Raw genomic sequence first — 15,397 nt, 5'->3', positions numbered from 1 at the left:
GGACTGTTGCTGTGTGCCAGCTGCTCGATCACCGTATCCAGAAAGACCTAGAGCGATGTCTCACTGCCCTGCAGACGCTGTGTCCACTACTGTGAACTGTCCCCCTCGGCCGCCGGGCTGTGTCCCTGCATCGGGCACACCTCGTGGGACTCCAGTGATAGGACTGCCGCATTGTACTCCCCTCACCAAGACTCTGAGCACGGCTGCAGGGCTCACCTGATCCACGCCGGCTTGGCCTCTGTACGACTCCTCCTTCGAGGTTGGACTGTGCACTTAGGTCGGGCGACATACTAGCGTCCTCAGCTGGCACCTTCAGAAACATGTAGGAGCCTAAAGGAATTGACAAAATGTCAAACACGACCAGCACCTCTGCTCTGATATTTTATTCCATAAAACGCCAACTGGAGAGGTGCTAACAGATGTACAAGGGCCAGAGGGTCAGGGATTTAAACACCAGCATGGCAGCTGTGAGGGTCTGTTTAAAACAAAAGAGCTTTGGTAATTTCAATAAGTATCGCCTTTTGGATGACAATGCAGACCTATTGGTTTTGTCTATATTTTTTAGGTGAAGCCTACCAGACAGCACAGCTCAGCTGTTAACAACATATTGTTGGCTTAACAAGAGCTACATGGGCTTACAGCCCGCCCACTGCTTACTGGTGGCATGTTATATTGTCACTCTTATTTGCTTGCTTTCTGTTAAAAAAATGTTTTTATTGTTTCAGCCTGTCCATCTTGTGCTTGCTATTCCCATGGGGTACAGACTCTTTACCATCTCTTTGACTGGTTGACTTTGATGCTCCCACCACTCACTTTTAATGAAATATTTCTTAGGTTTCGCCTGCACGCGCTGTGCTCGCTTGCTGTGCTTGCGCAATCTTTTCTTGAAAAAAGAAATTAAAAAGGACTTGGAAACCACCCCTTACTTATCTGAGCTTACTACTAGCATGGTCAAACGTCGCTCTAATTTATGTGTTTCTGATTGGCCAGCACATCGTCTGCTTCACTTCCTGCATCTTCTTTGTCGTTCGTGCCGTCTGGTTGCCTCTGGAACAAGTACTGCTTCCGGTCACTTGCCACTGGACACTGAACAGTGTGCTTCCTCTGACTACGACACTGAAGGTACTTCGTTTTTCTTTCTGCATGCCATCTTCTTTGTTCGCTGACGTCTTTTTTCTTCGCTGCCATCCTTTTTCTTCTTCACTGCATGCTGTCTTCTTTCTCCACTGGCTTCTTTCTTCTCGCCGCATGACGTCTTCTCTGTCTTCTTTCTTCAGTGCTGTCTTCTTTCTTCTTTGCTGCATGCCATCTTCTCTGTCTTCTTTCTTCGCTGCTGCCTTCTTTCTTCTTCACCGCATGCCGTCTTCTATCTTCTTTCTTCTTCACTGCATGCTGTCTTCCAGCTTCTTTCTTCACTGCCATCTTCTTTCTTCTTCACTGCATGCAGTCTTGTCTTCTTCAACGCATGCAGTCTTGTCTTCTTCAACGCATGCAGTCTTGTCTTCTTCAACGCATGCAGTCTTGTCTTCTTCACCACATGCAGTCTTGTCTTCTTCACCACATGCAGTCTTGTCTTCTTCACCACATGCAGTCTTGTTTTCTTCACCACATGCAGTCTTGTCTTCTTCACCACATGCAGTCTTGTCTTCTTCACCACATGCAGTCAGTCTTCTTCAGCCCATGCAGTCTTGTCTGCTTCACCACATGCAGTCTTGTCTGCTTCACCACATGCAGTCTTGTCTGCTTCACCACATGCAGTCTTGTCTGCTTCACCACATGCAGTCTTGTCAGACTTCTTTTTACTTCGCTGCATGCTGTCTTCTGTCTCCTTTCTTCACTGCCGTCTTCTTTCCTCTTCATCGCATGTCGTCTTCTGTCGTCTTTCTTCTTCACCGCATGCCGTCTTGTCTTCTTTCTTCGCTGTCTTCTTTCTTCTTCACTGCATGCTGTCTTCCGTTTTCTTTCTTGATTGCCATCTTTTCTTTTTCACCGCATGCCGTCTTCTGTCTTCTTTCTTCACTGCTGTCTTCTTTCTTCTTCACTGCATGCTGTCTTCTTTCTTCTTCACTGCATGCCGTCTTCTTTCTTCTTCACTGCATGCCGTCTTCTTTCTTCTTCACTGCATGCCGTCTTCTTTCTTCTTCACCGCATGCCATCATCTGTCTTCACCACATGCCGTCTTCTGTCTTCTTTCGTCACTGCATGCAGTCTTCTTTCTTCTTCATTGCATGCCGTCTTGTCTTCTTCACTGCATGCAGTCTTGCCTTCTTCACCGCATGCAGTCATCTGGTCTTTCTTCTTCACGTATGATGTTCACGTCTTCTTCAGGTATGATGTTATCTCTGTCTTCTTTCTTCACTGTCATCTTCTTTCTTCTTCGCTGCATGCCGTCTTCCTTGTCTTCTTTCTTCACTGCTGTCTTCTTTCTTCTTTACCACATGCGGTCTTCTGTTCTCTTTACTGCCATCTTCTTTCTACTTCACTGAACGCCGTCTTCTGTCTTCTTTCTTCAGTGTCATGTTCTTTGCCACATGCCGTCATGCCTATAGGTTTCGTCTTTGTTTCCTATTCCCAACTGGATTACAAAATATTAGAAACATTTTATATTAATTGTTGCTTTAAAACTGATAAATCGTTAATAGTCGTTAATAGTTCTAAATGTAACATACATCACAACATAAACTATTAATAGGTTATCAAATTTAAAACAAGCATTGTTATAACATTTGTATAATATTTTAGAATTTAGTTAGATAGAAAGAAAAAACAAAGGCGAAACCTATTGGCTTTGCCAATGCTTTTTTCATTAAGCACTTCATGAAAGTGCATATGCTTTCCAGATGACTCCCTCATGAGCCTTTCCACGGTGCTCTCTCATCCATTCGCTTCCCTCTCCCTACCGATGTTGCTCTCTCTAGACTCTGCATTTCCACCTCCTGCACTACATGTTGTTCTCTCCTACCATTGTGTTTCTCCCTTTGTCCTGTATTACTACCTATATGTACTTTTAGTATGAAGAGAATAACCAAAGAAATGTGATTACTCTGAGAAAGTGCCTCTTTTGACATGGTTAGCCCCCCACATTTTGCCTGTTTTTTGATGTGGTTTCAACAGTGTTAGTGCCTAGGTCCCCTTTTAACCAGGTTCCCTGGGCCAGATCTCTTTCCCAAAAATGTTGTGATGTGTTAGCACGGTTGAAAACACCTTTAGCTGCCACTATTAGTCCCTAGTAAATGGTACTCAGGCACCCAGGGCATATGGTACTAAGTGTAGGCCCCTGAGGGCAACAGCACAGATTGTGCCACCCTCAGGGACCATGCATCCAGGTGCACCCAGCACTGCCATTGCAGGCTGAGTGCTCTTGTGCAATCCTAAAATGCAAAACTAACATGGCACACAGCCTGTGTGACCTGTCCACTACACACTGCATGCAATATAAGTAAGCCACCCCTCTGGCAGGCCTTCGAGCCCTAAGGCAGAGTGCAATATAATGCATGTGTGGGCATAGGTGCATGACCAATGCGCCCCTACTGTGTCCTTGCCAAACCTGGGACATAGTAAGTGAACAGAGCAGCCATTTTAAATGCATGTGCTGGACACTAGTCAGTTTCAGAGCTACATGGTGGCCACTCTGAACCCTGGGTTGTTTGGTATCAAACAACTCAGAACAATAACTCCAAACTGGTACCAGTATTGGATTTATTGCAAAATGTACCCAGGGACCACCTTAGAGGTGCCCCCTGCAAAAGCCAACTAATTCTGGCATGGTTGCTGACCAGTCAAAACCAGCCTGACCCCGCCAGACAATATTCTGGAACTCTGTGGTAACAGCCTGTGCTCTGACCAGACCAAATTCCACCTGAGGGAGCCGGAGGACAAATCCTGCAAGTGTGCCAAGTTTGGTGGCACTGTGACCTTCAGTGGCTGAACCATGCAATAGCCTGAGGTACCGGAACACCAACATCAGACACCCAGAAGAAAAGTCCACTCAGGACTCCCAAAGGACCAGAAGAAAGCTCCAGTTGAGGGACTTCAAGAACCAACCCCTAAATGGGCCCTGTTGACCTGCAATACGCCCTCAAAGTGACTTAACTCGTACTTCCAAGGGCACCTTTGTGCATAGCTCGTGGCTCACCTCTCTGCTATTGCACTGGAGAACCAGCTGTGCTCTAAGGGTCCCCCACCTCTTGCGACCTCTACACTTCCAAGTTGTCCCCTGCAGTGGCCTTACACCAGCTTGAAGGACTTTTCAGCAGCTGCTCCCGCCGAAACCGGGAGCTGCCGAACTTCACCGGCTGGTCCACAGGCTATCTCAACAACCTCGACCTATAAACGAAAGGAGACATTGATGAACACATTGCCTGATTTTATTTTGAAAAATCATAACTTAAAAAGTACTCACCCGATTTTGATGATGTTGGTCTTAAAATAATTATAAAAATCTGAAGCATTTTTGTAAATTGGTCATGCGTTACTCTTTTGAGTGTGTGTCCATATTTATTGATACGGTGAGAACAAATGCTTATCAATTCTCCAGAATTGACCTAACTCCTCGACCAAGCTACCATAAAAATGAGAGCATTAGGTGGTGTAGTTTTTACCTCCGTAAAAAACTCTGTAAAACCCCAAGGTGGGGTTCCTTGGACTCCCTGCACAGTGTACATAATTTGTGTACACTATGTAGAGAGCCAGCCTTCTACAATCATCTGGCACAATTTATTACCATTTCTCCAAAACTTGACTTGGGAAACAGGTACCTAAATATCTTTTAAAAAGTGTATTAAGCCCTTGTAGTCGAGCAACAGATGTGCCCGGGAAATGCAAGATGGCTGCCACCGTCACCCTGGGGGAAAAAGCCTGCAGCACACAAGTTGCTCAGGAGCACGTCAAGTGGCTACTGGGCATAGGGACCATAAAAGAAGAAATGCTGTGGATCAGAGAAGGACCTGCGGTGACACTGTGCCTTAGCGAGTGCAGAAGCGGAGAGGAGATGTCGGACGGATGCCATCCCAACGCGGATGAGGGAGAAGACGTCAAGGACGATCAGGAACCAGACAAGGAAGAGAGGAAGGCAGCAGGGAATCATGAAGAACCCAAGGAGCAGGACGACCGTGGTAAAACAAATGGCCCAGGTCCAGCAGTCCCAGAGAGCAGGAGGATGCTGCAGCTCCCCACACCAACACCCTGGAGGGCTGTGGCCTCAGGCAAGTCCCTGGTTCTTATTTCTTTCCACTTCGGAAGTGGTGGGCTGGTGTGTGGTCACTGCAGTGGAGCCACGTGGGGAAGCATGCATGAGTCAGCGAGCACCATCTCAACCACAAGCGCAGTGATGGGCACAATAGGCTGAAGGAAGTCTGGAAAAACCCTTTTGTATTATTTACCCTTTGTTATTTGATTTACTTTGAGGGCCACAATACTCCTGATTTCTGTGATGTCCGAGGGTAAGGGGACCCAGCGAGGACGTGAAGGAAGCAAAAAGGGAGCCAAGGGAAGACACGGAAAGGAGACTGAAGAGACAGCAAAGAACAGGGAATCTTGTGGGTTAAGAGGAAAAGCCGAAAAGCCATTATAACCACATGAATAAAAAGTCAAAACATATATGCTGTTAGGTGTATCTTTCAGGGAGGAGAGGAGCGGGGTCCATAGCCCTATTACAGTGAGACCTATGCAACTGTTTCAGTGTGTTTTTAGAATGCACCATTTGACAATGCTAGCCCCAGAAACTAAAACTTGAAATTCCACAACTTGCTAGGTCTAAAAGTCAATGTGTTTGCAGCACTGTGTCATGCAACATCTGTAAATTATTTTGCTAAAATGTCTTGAGCAAGAACTCTAAACCTACTGTATAAGTTAAAACTTTGCTGGGAACAATATGCTTTAATATTCAATGTGCCTGACATATTGTCCAGAAAAATGAAATCTCATATAACATAATGTACCAGAACAGTGAAGCAAGTGCCTACAATATTTTTGGTTGGACTCCGAAGTAGGCTGTGCCACTTCTGGTAAAAGTCTTAGCCCAACCCCCCCCTCCGAAGTTTGGGTCTGGTTGCGCCACTGGCTAAGACTGCTGGTGTTGCTCATGTAAACCAACAGCATAGCACTTATTGTACAATGAATCCTAAGACAGCAAGGGCACATAACCACCGTGGCACAGACCGGGGTTCCCACAGAAATAAAAATTGTGCTTCACCAGAAACTCCCAGCTCACTAAACTCTAGCAGTGACAACAAAACTAATTTATGGAAAGAAGCAGAAAGTGCTAAAAACTTGAGATGGCTGGGAAAACCCACCTAATTTCATACAAATTTCCTGCGATCATTACAAAATCTAACGAGGACAGTTAATGAGCGTACCCATCTCCCTAAACTACTGCTTAATTTATAAACTAATTAGTATGGCGTCCAATGTTTGCTCAGGCACTGCAGCCGGAACTACGAATATTGGGGGTACCGAGTACCAAGGCTGTGCAGGCTTGAGTCCACCTAATGCAGCTTTTAATCACCACCAGACACTCCTTGCCCATTTATCTCAATTTCACATGTTCTTCTTGCCATGTTACGTTATACTGACTTCTACACCACACTAATCACCGGAGAGGGTATCCAGGTGCTTGCTTTCTTCCTTCATCCCCATGTTTCTCTTCCACTTTCTTGCCCCGTTTAGTGTTTTTCTCTTTCTTCTCTAGATAACAGTGTGACGAGAAAAAATAAGCACCAGTCACCACAAATGTGTGCTGGTAGACCCTACCTGCAACCACGGACTCAAATTAAGCACTACCCTAAAGATGACTACTTATTTAGCATTCAACTGATGGAAACTCACAAAATCCACCTACAACTGCTAAATAAGTGTTCAATCCATAATGTTCTCCACCACATACAAACCCCAATCTGGAGTGTGAAGGGAGGACTAGCCACTCATCCTGATAAGGGCAAAACAGAATGTTCAACAAGTGATCCATTTACATATCATCTAAGCCGTGAAAGCATGTAGGGATGTCAGGCTCCTGTAAACTTAAAGTACTAGGAAGTGTAAGTACAAATCCCAAGTGATCGTTCATCTTATAAAACTAAAGCTGTTAAAGTGTTTGGATTTAGAATGGTGCGTGCTCTTCCGTCTCTGGATAGTAGAGCCCTTGCTGAGCAAGGAAGTTATCATAGAGTTAAAAAACAATAAACTGTAAGTAAACCTTAAAGGAGGTTTTGCAATTGGAGTTCTCTTGTATATTGTTGAATGGGCATGATTTCAGTTCTGGATATAATCTTCCCTATGGGCAACACTGGGGTAGACAAAATTGGTAATCACAATTATATAAAATACTAATTACTAACTACTGGACTTGTGCTCAGAGTCCAAGTATCCTTGGCCAAAAAAGCCTTCTTAATGTTTTTAACTAAGTCACTTTTTTGTTACTAATTCCCAGCTATAAACTATTGCCTATGGCCTTTGCACCCATTAGCCAGTAGTACGACTTATTACTTAGCTAGGTTTTTAACTTGCTAAGTTAAGACATTTGCCATATAGTTTTAGAAAATAAAGAAATGCTGCCTGTTAGTAAAACACCAACATCATGCATGGGAAATGAAATTCTCACTGCCAGTGTTGTGCTCTGTGAGTGTGCAATATAAATGGAAACAATGCCCTTTCAGGATTAGAGTGAAGCATAAATTATGCAAATAAGGGAGCAGGGACCTCTAGGTGGTTCCCCGTTGAGGTGGACAGAAGCTCCTATATAGAGCACTCTACAACACCAGCAACACTCGGAATCCACTAACCTCAAATGTCTGTTTTTCTGGCAAAGTTTTTAAGCATAGGATTAGCTCAATGCCATTCATGCCGAGCTAGAAAGTGACAAAGACTTTGGCCATTTTTACAGCAAAGTCTTTAAGTATAGGATTAGCACTATGCCTTCTGCACCAAGCTGTAAAATGACAAAAGCCTTTTCCCACTGCAGGCACAGTATTACAGCTTTCAATTGGTAAAATGCTATCCAAGCCAACCTGGAATGCATAGAAGCAACCCCTGACGTGTTTTACTCTTGTTAGAGCTCTTCAGAGAGATAAAGCTTTGTTCAGACACAAGGAAGCACCCAGTACAAGTCGAAACAATACCCTTTCAGTCTTAGAGTGATTATATGATATATCAGGTTTTTACTGCCTTCCTAAAGTGAAGTAGATTTGTCAAATATTTCAAATTATGAGGAAGGCTATTTCATAGTTTAGCAGTGCAACAAATGAAAACTTCTGCCACCCCGGGAAGATCATTTGTTTTCGGAACCCTTCAATTTTTGGAAAAAGTGGAACGAAGCGTCCTAATGGGAGTGTACCACTTGAAGCTGCGCTTACGGATGTCAGTGCCAACATCATGAAGGGCCTTATGTGAAATGCATAGAGCCTTAAAGTCAATACATCTCCTAATCGGTAACCAGTGTAACTTATCCGGAGCCTGAGATACTGACTGAAACTTGGGGATCCCTAAATACATTGGAGCTGCTGCATTCTGCAGGGCCACTGCATTTAGAATGCTGCATAACTTATGCAAATAAGGGGGTACGGAACTCTGTACAGTTCCCAAGTTTAGGTGGAGAGCAGCTCCTATACAGCACCCTTCAACATCGGTGACACTCTGAATAGGCTCAATTCAAATGTCTATTTTTCCAGTAAGGTTGGCACTGAGCTAATCCTCTGCTCAAAAAGCATATGCTAATATATATATATTCACTGAAAAAAACAGAGGTTACAGGGATGTTAGGGTTAGGTAAAAAAAAAAAAACACATAAATTCAGCAGTTATAGCTCTACTTATACTTATGTTGAAAAGCTATCACTCCTGGCCTAAAGTTACAAAACGGCAGGAGTTATAGTTTCTTCAGACAAGTATAACTATAAGAATAACTATAACTGCTGAATTTATGTGGTTTTGTATTGGTAAAATGTCAGCCTAATCAGAACATACCTGTAACCTTTGGTTCTTTCAGTGAATTCAGTGAATTTCTATGATTCTTTTTTAAAGTAAGGTAATATGTAATTACTGAACGTTATTACAACCACTGCCGTTCACAGCCTTCGGCCGTGCACCGCGGGGATGAGCCACAGGGCCTGCGGCGAACTCCCCCCACATGCACCCAACCCCACACCGTGCACAGTGAGTTTTGGTGTGTGTGTTTTTTTCATTTTTTTTATATGCACAGATCCTTAATGAGATAACACTGGGGGCCACGCTGAGCGCCGCAATGGATCTGGGGTCAGCCCAAAAAAAACTTTATTTATTTATTTTACCTTGAGTGGTCCCTCAGAGACCCCTCCATCCCTCCTATGGGATCTGGATACCTGTATCCTGCACCTTTATGTAAGTTTTTCCCCCTCTCCCTGCCCAATGTGAAAAAGAAAATCTTAGCTGCAACTTTTCTCTCAGGTTGCAGCCAGCCAATCAGGGCCTTGCTTTTCCTCTGGATCCGTGGATCCTGCGCATGTGGGTCTGCGCTCCTACATAGCTGTATTTCTTTTTCCTTTAATAACTCTGAAACTACTGAATCGATTTACACCAAATAACAAAAAGGGCTCTTTCTGGACCAAGAGCTAACTCTCTGCCAAATTCGGTGTATTTCTGTCCAAAGGTTCAGGCTGCAGACGTGTCTAAATGGAAATTACATAAGAAAAACACTTTTTGGGACACCCACCCTTATTTTCAGCCCCCGCTTGACAAATTCCTCAGAAACCATCCACACAGCAGCTAAAGTGACTTGCGTACTCATTTAGAAATTTTTGTGAAGATTTGTTAAAGGTACCAAAGTTATTGACAAAAAAAAAAAAAACACTTTCCTTTGGAAACTAGGTCCTAACTGTAACTACCTACTGGGGACTGCCAGCGGGGAAGCACACCTTCATGCAAGCGGCCATTCTGAAGGATATTTTATTGACTCAACCATGCCTGCAGCAAAGACAAGGACTGCATACAGATTAAGAAAGGCATGCAGGGTGGTGTGTGCATTTTCTATTACGGCACACAATCACAATAGGATTTGTTAGGATTTCCATACAATGTTGAGTTTTATTTACCTTTCTGATATCTGGCCATACTAATGCCTTAATAACCTTTGTCCAAATTGCACAGAGCAAAATAAAGAAATTAAGATATAAGCGGATGAATAATAACAACTTTCAAGGACGACATTGTGGGTGCTTCTTTTAAACTATCTGCTGAGATTCTGAAATATCTATTGAATGTTTCCAATATGGTCTCTAGCTGTAAGAGCCCACGAGAGGGCTTGTGAGACACATACCCGTTCTCTCTGCTCCCTGGGCTCATTGGCTACAACCAAAGGTCTTGGACTCCCTCCCACATAGATCTACCAAGTATTCCAAATGTATGCAGGCATCACTAATGTAGTCAGAAATTCTGGATGAAAAGCATGTCTCATTATTTTCAACTTAACATTTACACTTTGTCTCCAAGGAGCAACGAGGAAAAAATGGACATCCATTCACAAACTCTACTACACCTGAAGATTATAGCTATATGTGTAATTATCAGTCACTAAACTAAAGGCCTTAGCCTACCTTTAATCAAAAAAGGAAGGGCAAAGACTAATAAAACCAAAAATGGATTAAAAGCACATACAGCAAAAACACAGTTCTAACAGGTAACATTTCACAGACTAAACAAAAAAAAACGCTGATTTACAAGCGTAATGAAAAGTGGTTGTGAACAATAAAAGTGAAAATGTTCAGAAATATTTCTCCTAAACTCAAAAAGTATCGCCAGAAGGGCAAAAGACACGCATGAAAAATAATCTATAAATATGCAGACTAGTATAAGAGAGTAGGTAGCATGTATACAAAGGGCCAAAAGAACAAAATTAGAAAAAAGCATGCTAGCCTTCAAACATGACAATCTGCCGAAAAGGTAGCTCGCAATGTAAACAGAACTGCAAACAATATATACTTAACACACCATGAGCATTTACAAAAAAAATGCAGTTAAACAGTGAGCTGGTTCCATTATACTGATGTCGTAATGTATACGACGTACACACCTACCTTTTCCTAAATGTGTGTTAATACTCATGTATCTAGCTGTTCCAGTAAGGCTTTTATGTTCCCGGTATGGTATGTGCTTCTTGGTCTCTGGATCTATGTACTCTTTAGCCAAGCCAAAATCAATAATATGAATAATTTGCTGGGATTTGTTTCCTGGTCGCCCAATTAAAAAATTCTCGGGTTTCACATCTCTGTATATTAAGTTCTTCGAGTGGACATATTCCATCCGTGAAATCTTTAATAAAAAAGGGAGAAAGGAATAACAATATATTTATAGGCATAAAAAACAAGAACAATTTAGACATTCAAATAATACAAAACCTTGTGAAGCATCTAGAATAAAGCTGTAATGTGGTTCTTCAGTTCAGTATTATGGTAACAGTACCCAATTCCATGTAAAATGTTCAGAGAGAAATACAGTTGTAATTTAAGATAATACGTCCGTAGATGATGGTGACAGATTAATCAACATTTTTTTTATAATACTTCCTAGTTTAGAGTGACCACAATTTATTAAATGTTTTAACCACTTTTGCATGGTATTCTAAGAGAAATAGGCTCGAAATTAATATTTAAAAAAAACAAAAAAAACACATTTATTGATTCCTACACTCGTTTATGGCTCTGAAATAAAGCGACGACGAGACTCAAAATTAATGTGAACAGTACAAGTGAACATTTATAGGCGTCTACTTAGATTGTACTGGACAAGACAGATGTTCTGCTTAACCTGGATTTCGGCCTGGTGAGGCACGAGTTATCACGCCAGGGGACTTTTGTTACATTTTGTACACATTTATGTTGAGTGCAGGAAAGCTCCTTGGCTTTTCACTTATGGGCTGAAACTGAAACTATCCAAAAGCACAAATAATGGTTAGACTATCCTTTTTCTGGCCTGCTGACTTTACGGTTTAAATCCTTTTAGGATTCTTCTATTACAATTATATCCTTGAAACAAGTTGTGACTAAACCTCACATCTACAGGACATATATCAGCTTGCTAATAAGGCCCATGAATGGACGATTATAAAAACTTAAGTTCATCCAATTTCCCAGGAATATTTGGATGGTTCTTACTTCCCTTATATAAAATGAAAGCTTATGAGCTTAAGTCTAGGTAACCTTCCCACAAATGACATGACCCCCACATTGCAATTATTATCATCCATCTGAACAGTAGCGGCTCCCGGGAATTCCTTGGGGCAGGGTGATGCGCGGGGTGGGTTGTGGGAGGCATGTGGGGGGACGGGGTCACATAATAATTAAAAATAAAATAACATTTTAAAAAAACATACCACAGCTCCCGCGCCGCGCTGCTCCTCTGAAGGCTGCAGGCACAGGCTCCCAGCCTGCTCTGGGGTCAATCCTGACGCTGCTCAAAGCAGCGTCAGGACTGGCTTGGAGCGCCCTGGCTGGGCGCTCCCAGGCAGACTGGGAGGGACTGGAGACAGCCTACTGCGTATGTATGTTTGGCCGGCCAGAGACTGCCAGCCAAACATACATGCGCAGTGAGGGGAGTGCACACTGCACTCCACTATGCTCATGACCCCCATGGCTCCGCCCCTTCCTAAACATAGTTTATTATCCTTTCCTTGTGAAAGGATTCGCAGCGGTGGCTGCTGGTGGAGAGGTGACGCTCCGCCGCCCATATGAAGGAGCCGCCCCTGCATCTGAAAGCTGTCAACTTTGTGGGTACAAAGAAGAAACAATAATGCATGTCCTTTGTATCTGCTCCAAGTTATCCGATGCATGCAGATACATTTTGAGAAAACGTTTTAATATCTTTCAAATAAGAACTTGCAAGTAGGCACTGATTCAGTATATAGGTGAGAGGCATTCACAATTGTCATATAATTTTGGCAAATATATTGATTATGTTACTGCCTGTATGGTACAGGTTCAAAGGAATATATAGATTAGACTGTCTTCTTACACATCTTGTACCAATTTTTTTATTGAGTAATTAACTACTTGTATTTTTATATTCCCCAATTGTCCTGTAATTAATTGTGTCATATCTGTGGATTGTGTTTTTATCTGTACAATACAACTTTGCAGGTATATATACAGGAGGCAGTTTTCTATATATTTTTACAACTATTTTTATCTGGAGTAATTTATTCTTATACCTCAGTGTTTTTATATTGCTTGTTGAGGCACTTTGCAATTGTTTTCACCTACTGTGCATAATACTTTTTTTTTTTTTTTAAACGGTAAAATAATGATAAAAAAGCCTCCTTTAAGCAATTATATTGTTCTTTGTATAAATTGTTTAAATCTTGCCAAGATTTCACCCATTACCTTTGTTTAATCCTCTGATAACTAGGCACTTGTCCCCTTCCCCTAATAAATTTCCCTTTCTCCAAGGTCTGATGTGCACTGTAACAAATCGTGCTTGTATTACAAATGTTATATCAACTTAGTCAGTAGTTTGAGCCTCGACGTCTAGTGTTCCCCATCCCAAGTCGAACCTTGTCACCACCTCATGCTACAATGATGCCATTAGGCACCTTTGTAAACCCCTATTGTCTTCTCAGCTCGGATGAATCAGTCTAAACCTTCTGGCTGAGTAGTGCAGGTTGTGAACAAGAAGCAAAGTGTATAATTCAAACGCATGTGCATGGATGCAATGACAATCTGATTAAGGGCCATAAGGTACTGATGTTGGTATCCTACAGACAGTAAAGGACAATCTACAGCCAGACTACCTTAACAACAGTCATTTGCGACTGGGTGCTGTCGTGATAGTTGTGTTTTGACCGCTGACTCTGTGTCACACCACTTTGTATTTGGCTTAGCTGTCCACCGTCACATTAGCGGTCACAAGTTACAGACTCCATTTTGTGTGCAGCTTAGCCTTAGCTTCACTGCCACGTTAAAGGTGCAAGTATTTTTCCGTACAAAACATGTTATGCAACGTGTTTTCTCGTTCGTGTTTTTATTGTGCGTGTCTGCATGTTCTTTCTCACCAAGGGCTAGGACATAACGTGAAGGAGTCAGTCAGTAAGATAAGGAGGGAACGGTTTAGTCTTCAGAAGACATCTTGGGGTTTTGGCCAATTCAAATGTGTTCTTTTCAAAACTGACCTGAAGTAACCAGCATTTTTTAACACTTTTCACGGAGTGGGAGGCGTTTTCTAGAAATCTCCTTCCTGGCTCGTTTAAGGTATATAAAAGATGGTGGGGACGATTCAGAGACCGCAATCAGGATTGAGACGTGAAATGCCTGATATTTCCCGTGAAGGTAGATCTCTCTTTCTCGTTGCACTCGAACCGGGGTCAACAACTTGCTGGCAGGAGAAAGATTGTGGTAGGCTGCGGCGATACAAAAGGGCTGAGTCTGATATATATATATATATATACGAAAAACCAAAATTTTATTTTCCTTTCTATTTTTAGAGATAGTCCAGTATCCGTTATATGTTCTTTGTAGATCTTGTGGATTTGCTTTCTGGTCTCTGTTAATCGTCGTGTCCTTTTCTTTCTCTTTTCCCCTCCTCTAGGTCGGCTAACCTCTGGTTCTTGAGACTCCCGAGCGTTTACCGGAAAAACATACAGAGGAAATGAAGGTGAGTCGTTGGGGAAGTTCTGTGGGTAGTCTTCCTTAGAGGTATATGTGGGAAGGGACCTTTCAGAGGGGGACGGGAGGTGAGGGTATCCCACTGTGAGGGTGATGGGTTCTGATTATCGTGCCACGTTCCGTCTCTTCTTGTTATATATAACCCAGTGACCAAACAAACAGAGAGTTTAGTATCTCCTCCCCAGTGGTTTGGTGACGTACCCCTTCCCCTCTCCCGCCTCCCCTGTTCCCTTCCCCTGTGCCCTATTACTCTTTGGTTCCCCGCGTCCCCAGGAGGGACCGTACCTTGGAAAGCCACGACCCTCCTGGGTCGTGGCGGGTTCCTCAGGTGTTCGGCTCCTTTCCTTCGTGGGAACTGGCTCCGGTCTTCTCTGCTCCTCTGGACAGCCTGCAATCTTCCTCCGCCTTAGTCTCCTCGTCTTTTGCTCAGTCTTCTCCACTCTGTTCCGTGGCGTTCCTCTCGCCTCTCGCGTAGTCCCTCCTCTCTTTCTCTGCCCGTATCCGGAAGTCTTCCTCTGTTGCGTCCGTCAGCGTTCCCATGTTACCATGGGAACGCAGAATCGACGTGAGTGAGCCGGTCGAATGGTGCCGGCTCAAGGAGGTAGGAGACGCGGTCACGGAGACCCGTCTACACTCCCCATCCCATGATCGGGCCTGGTCGAGGACCGAAGAGGAGGAGGGGAACCGGGACAGGTAATCGGCGGGGCCCGGTTGAGAACCCGGGACGTGGCGTACCTGGAAGGTAAAAGGTTGGAGCTCAAGGAATCACCGCAACAC

General features: G+C 43.3%; 1 protein-coding gene across 6 annotated transcripts in view; it reads right to left on the bottom strand.

Annotated features, from left to right (window-relative positions):
- The window catches only part of CSNK1G3 (casein kinase 1 gamma 3), a 479,935-nt gene that overhangs the window by 230,547 nt on the left and 233,991 nt on the right, over positions 1–15,397 (bottom strand). For all 6 annotated transcript variants that reach the window (XM_069227081.1, XM_069227054.1, XM_069227089.1 and 3 more), the window contains one exon: positions 11,042–11,276. In XM_069227081.1, the coding sequence (XP_069083182.1) occupies positions 11,042–11,276 (235 nt within the window). The remainder of the gene's footprint in view (positions 1–11,041; positions 11,277–15,397) is intronic.

Source organism: Pleurodeles waltl, chromosome 1_1 (genome assembly GCF_031143425.1).
Source record: "Pleurodeles waltl isolate 20211129_DDA chromosome 1_1, aPleWal1.hap1.20221129, whole genome shotgun sequence".
Lineage (NCBI taxonomy): Eukaryota > Metazoa > Chordata > Amphibia > Caudata > Salamandridae > Pleurodeles > Pleurodeles waltl.
This window is presented reverse-complemented; position numbering and strand designations above follow the sequence as displayed.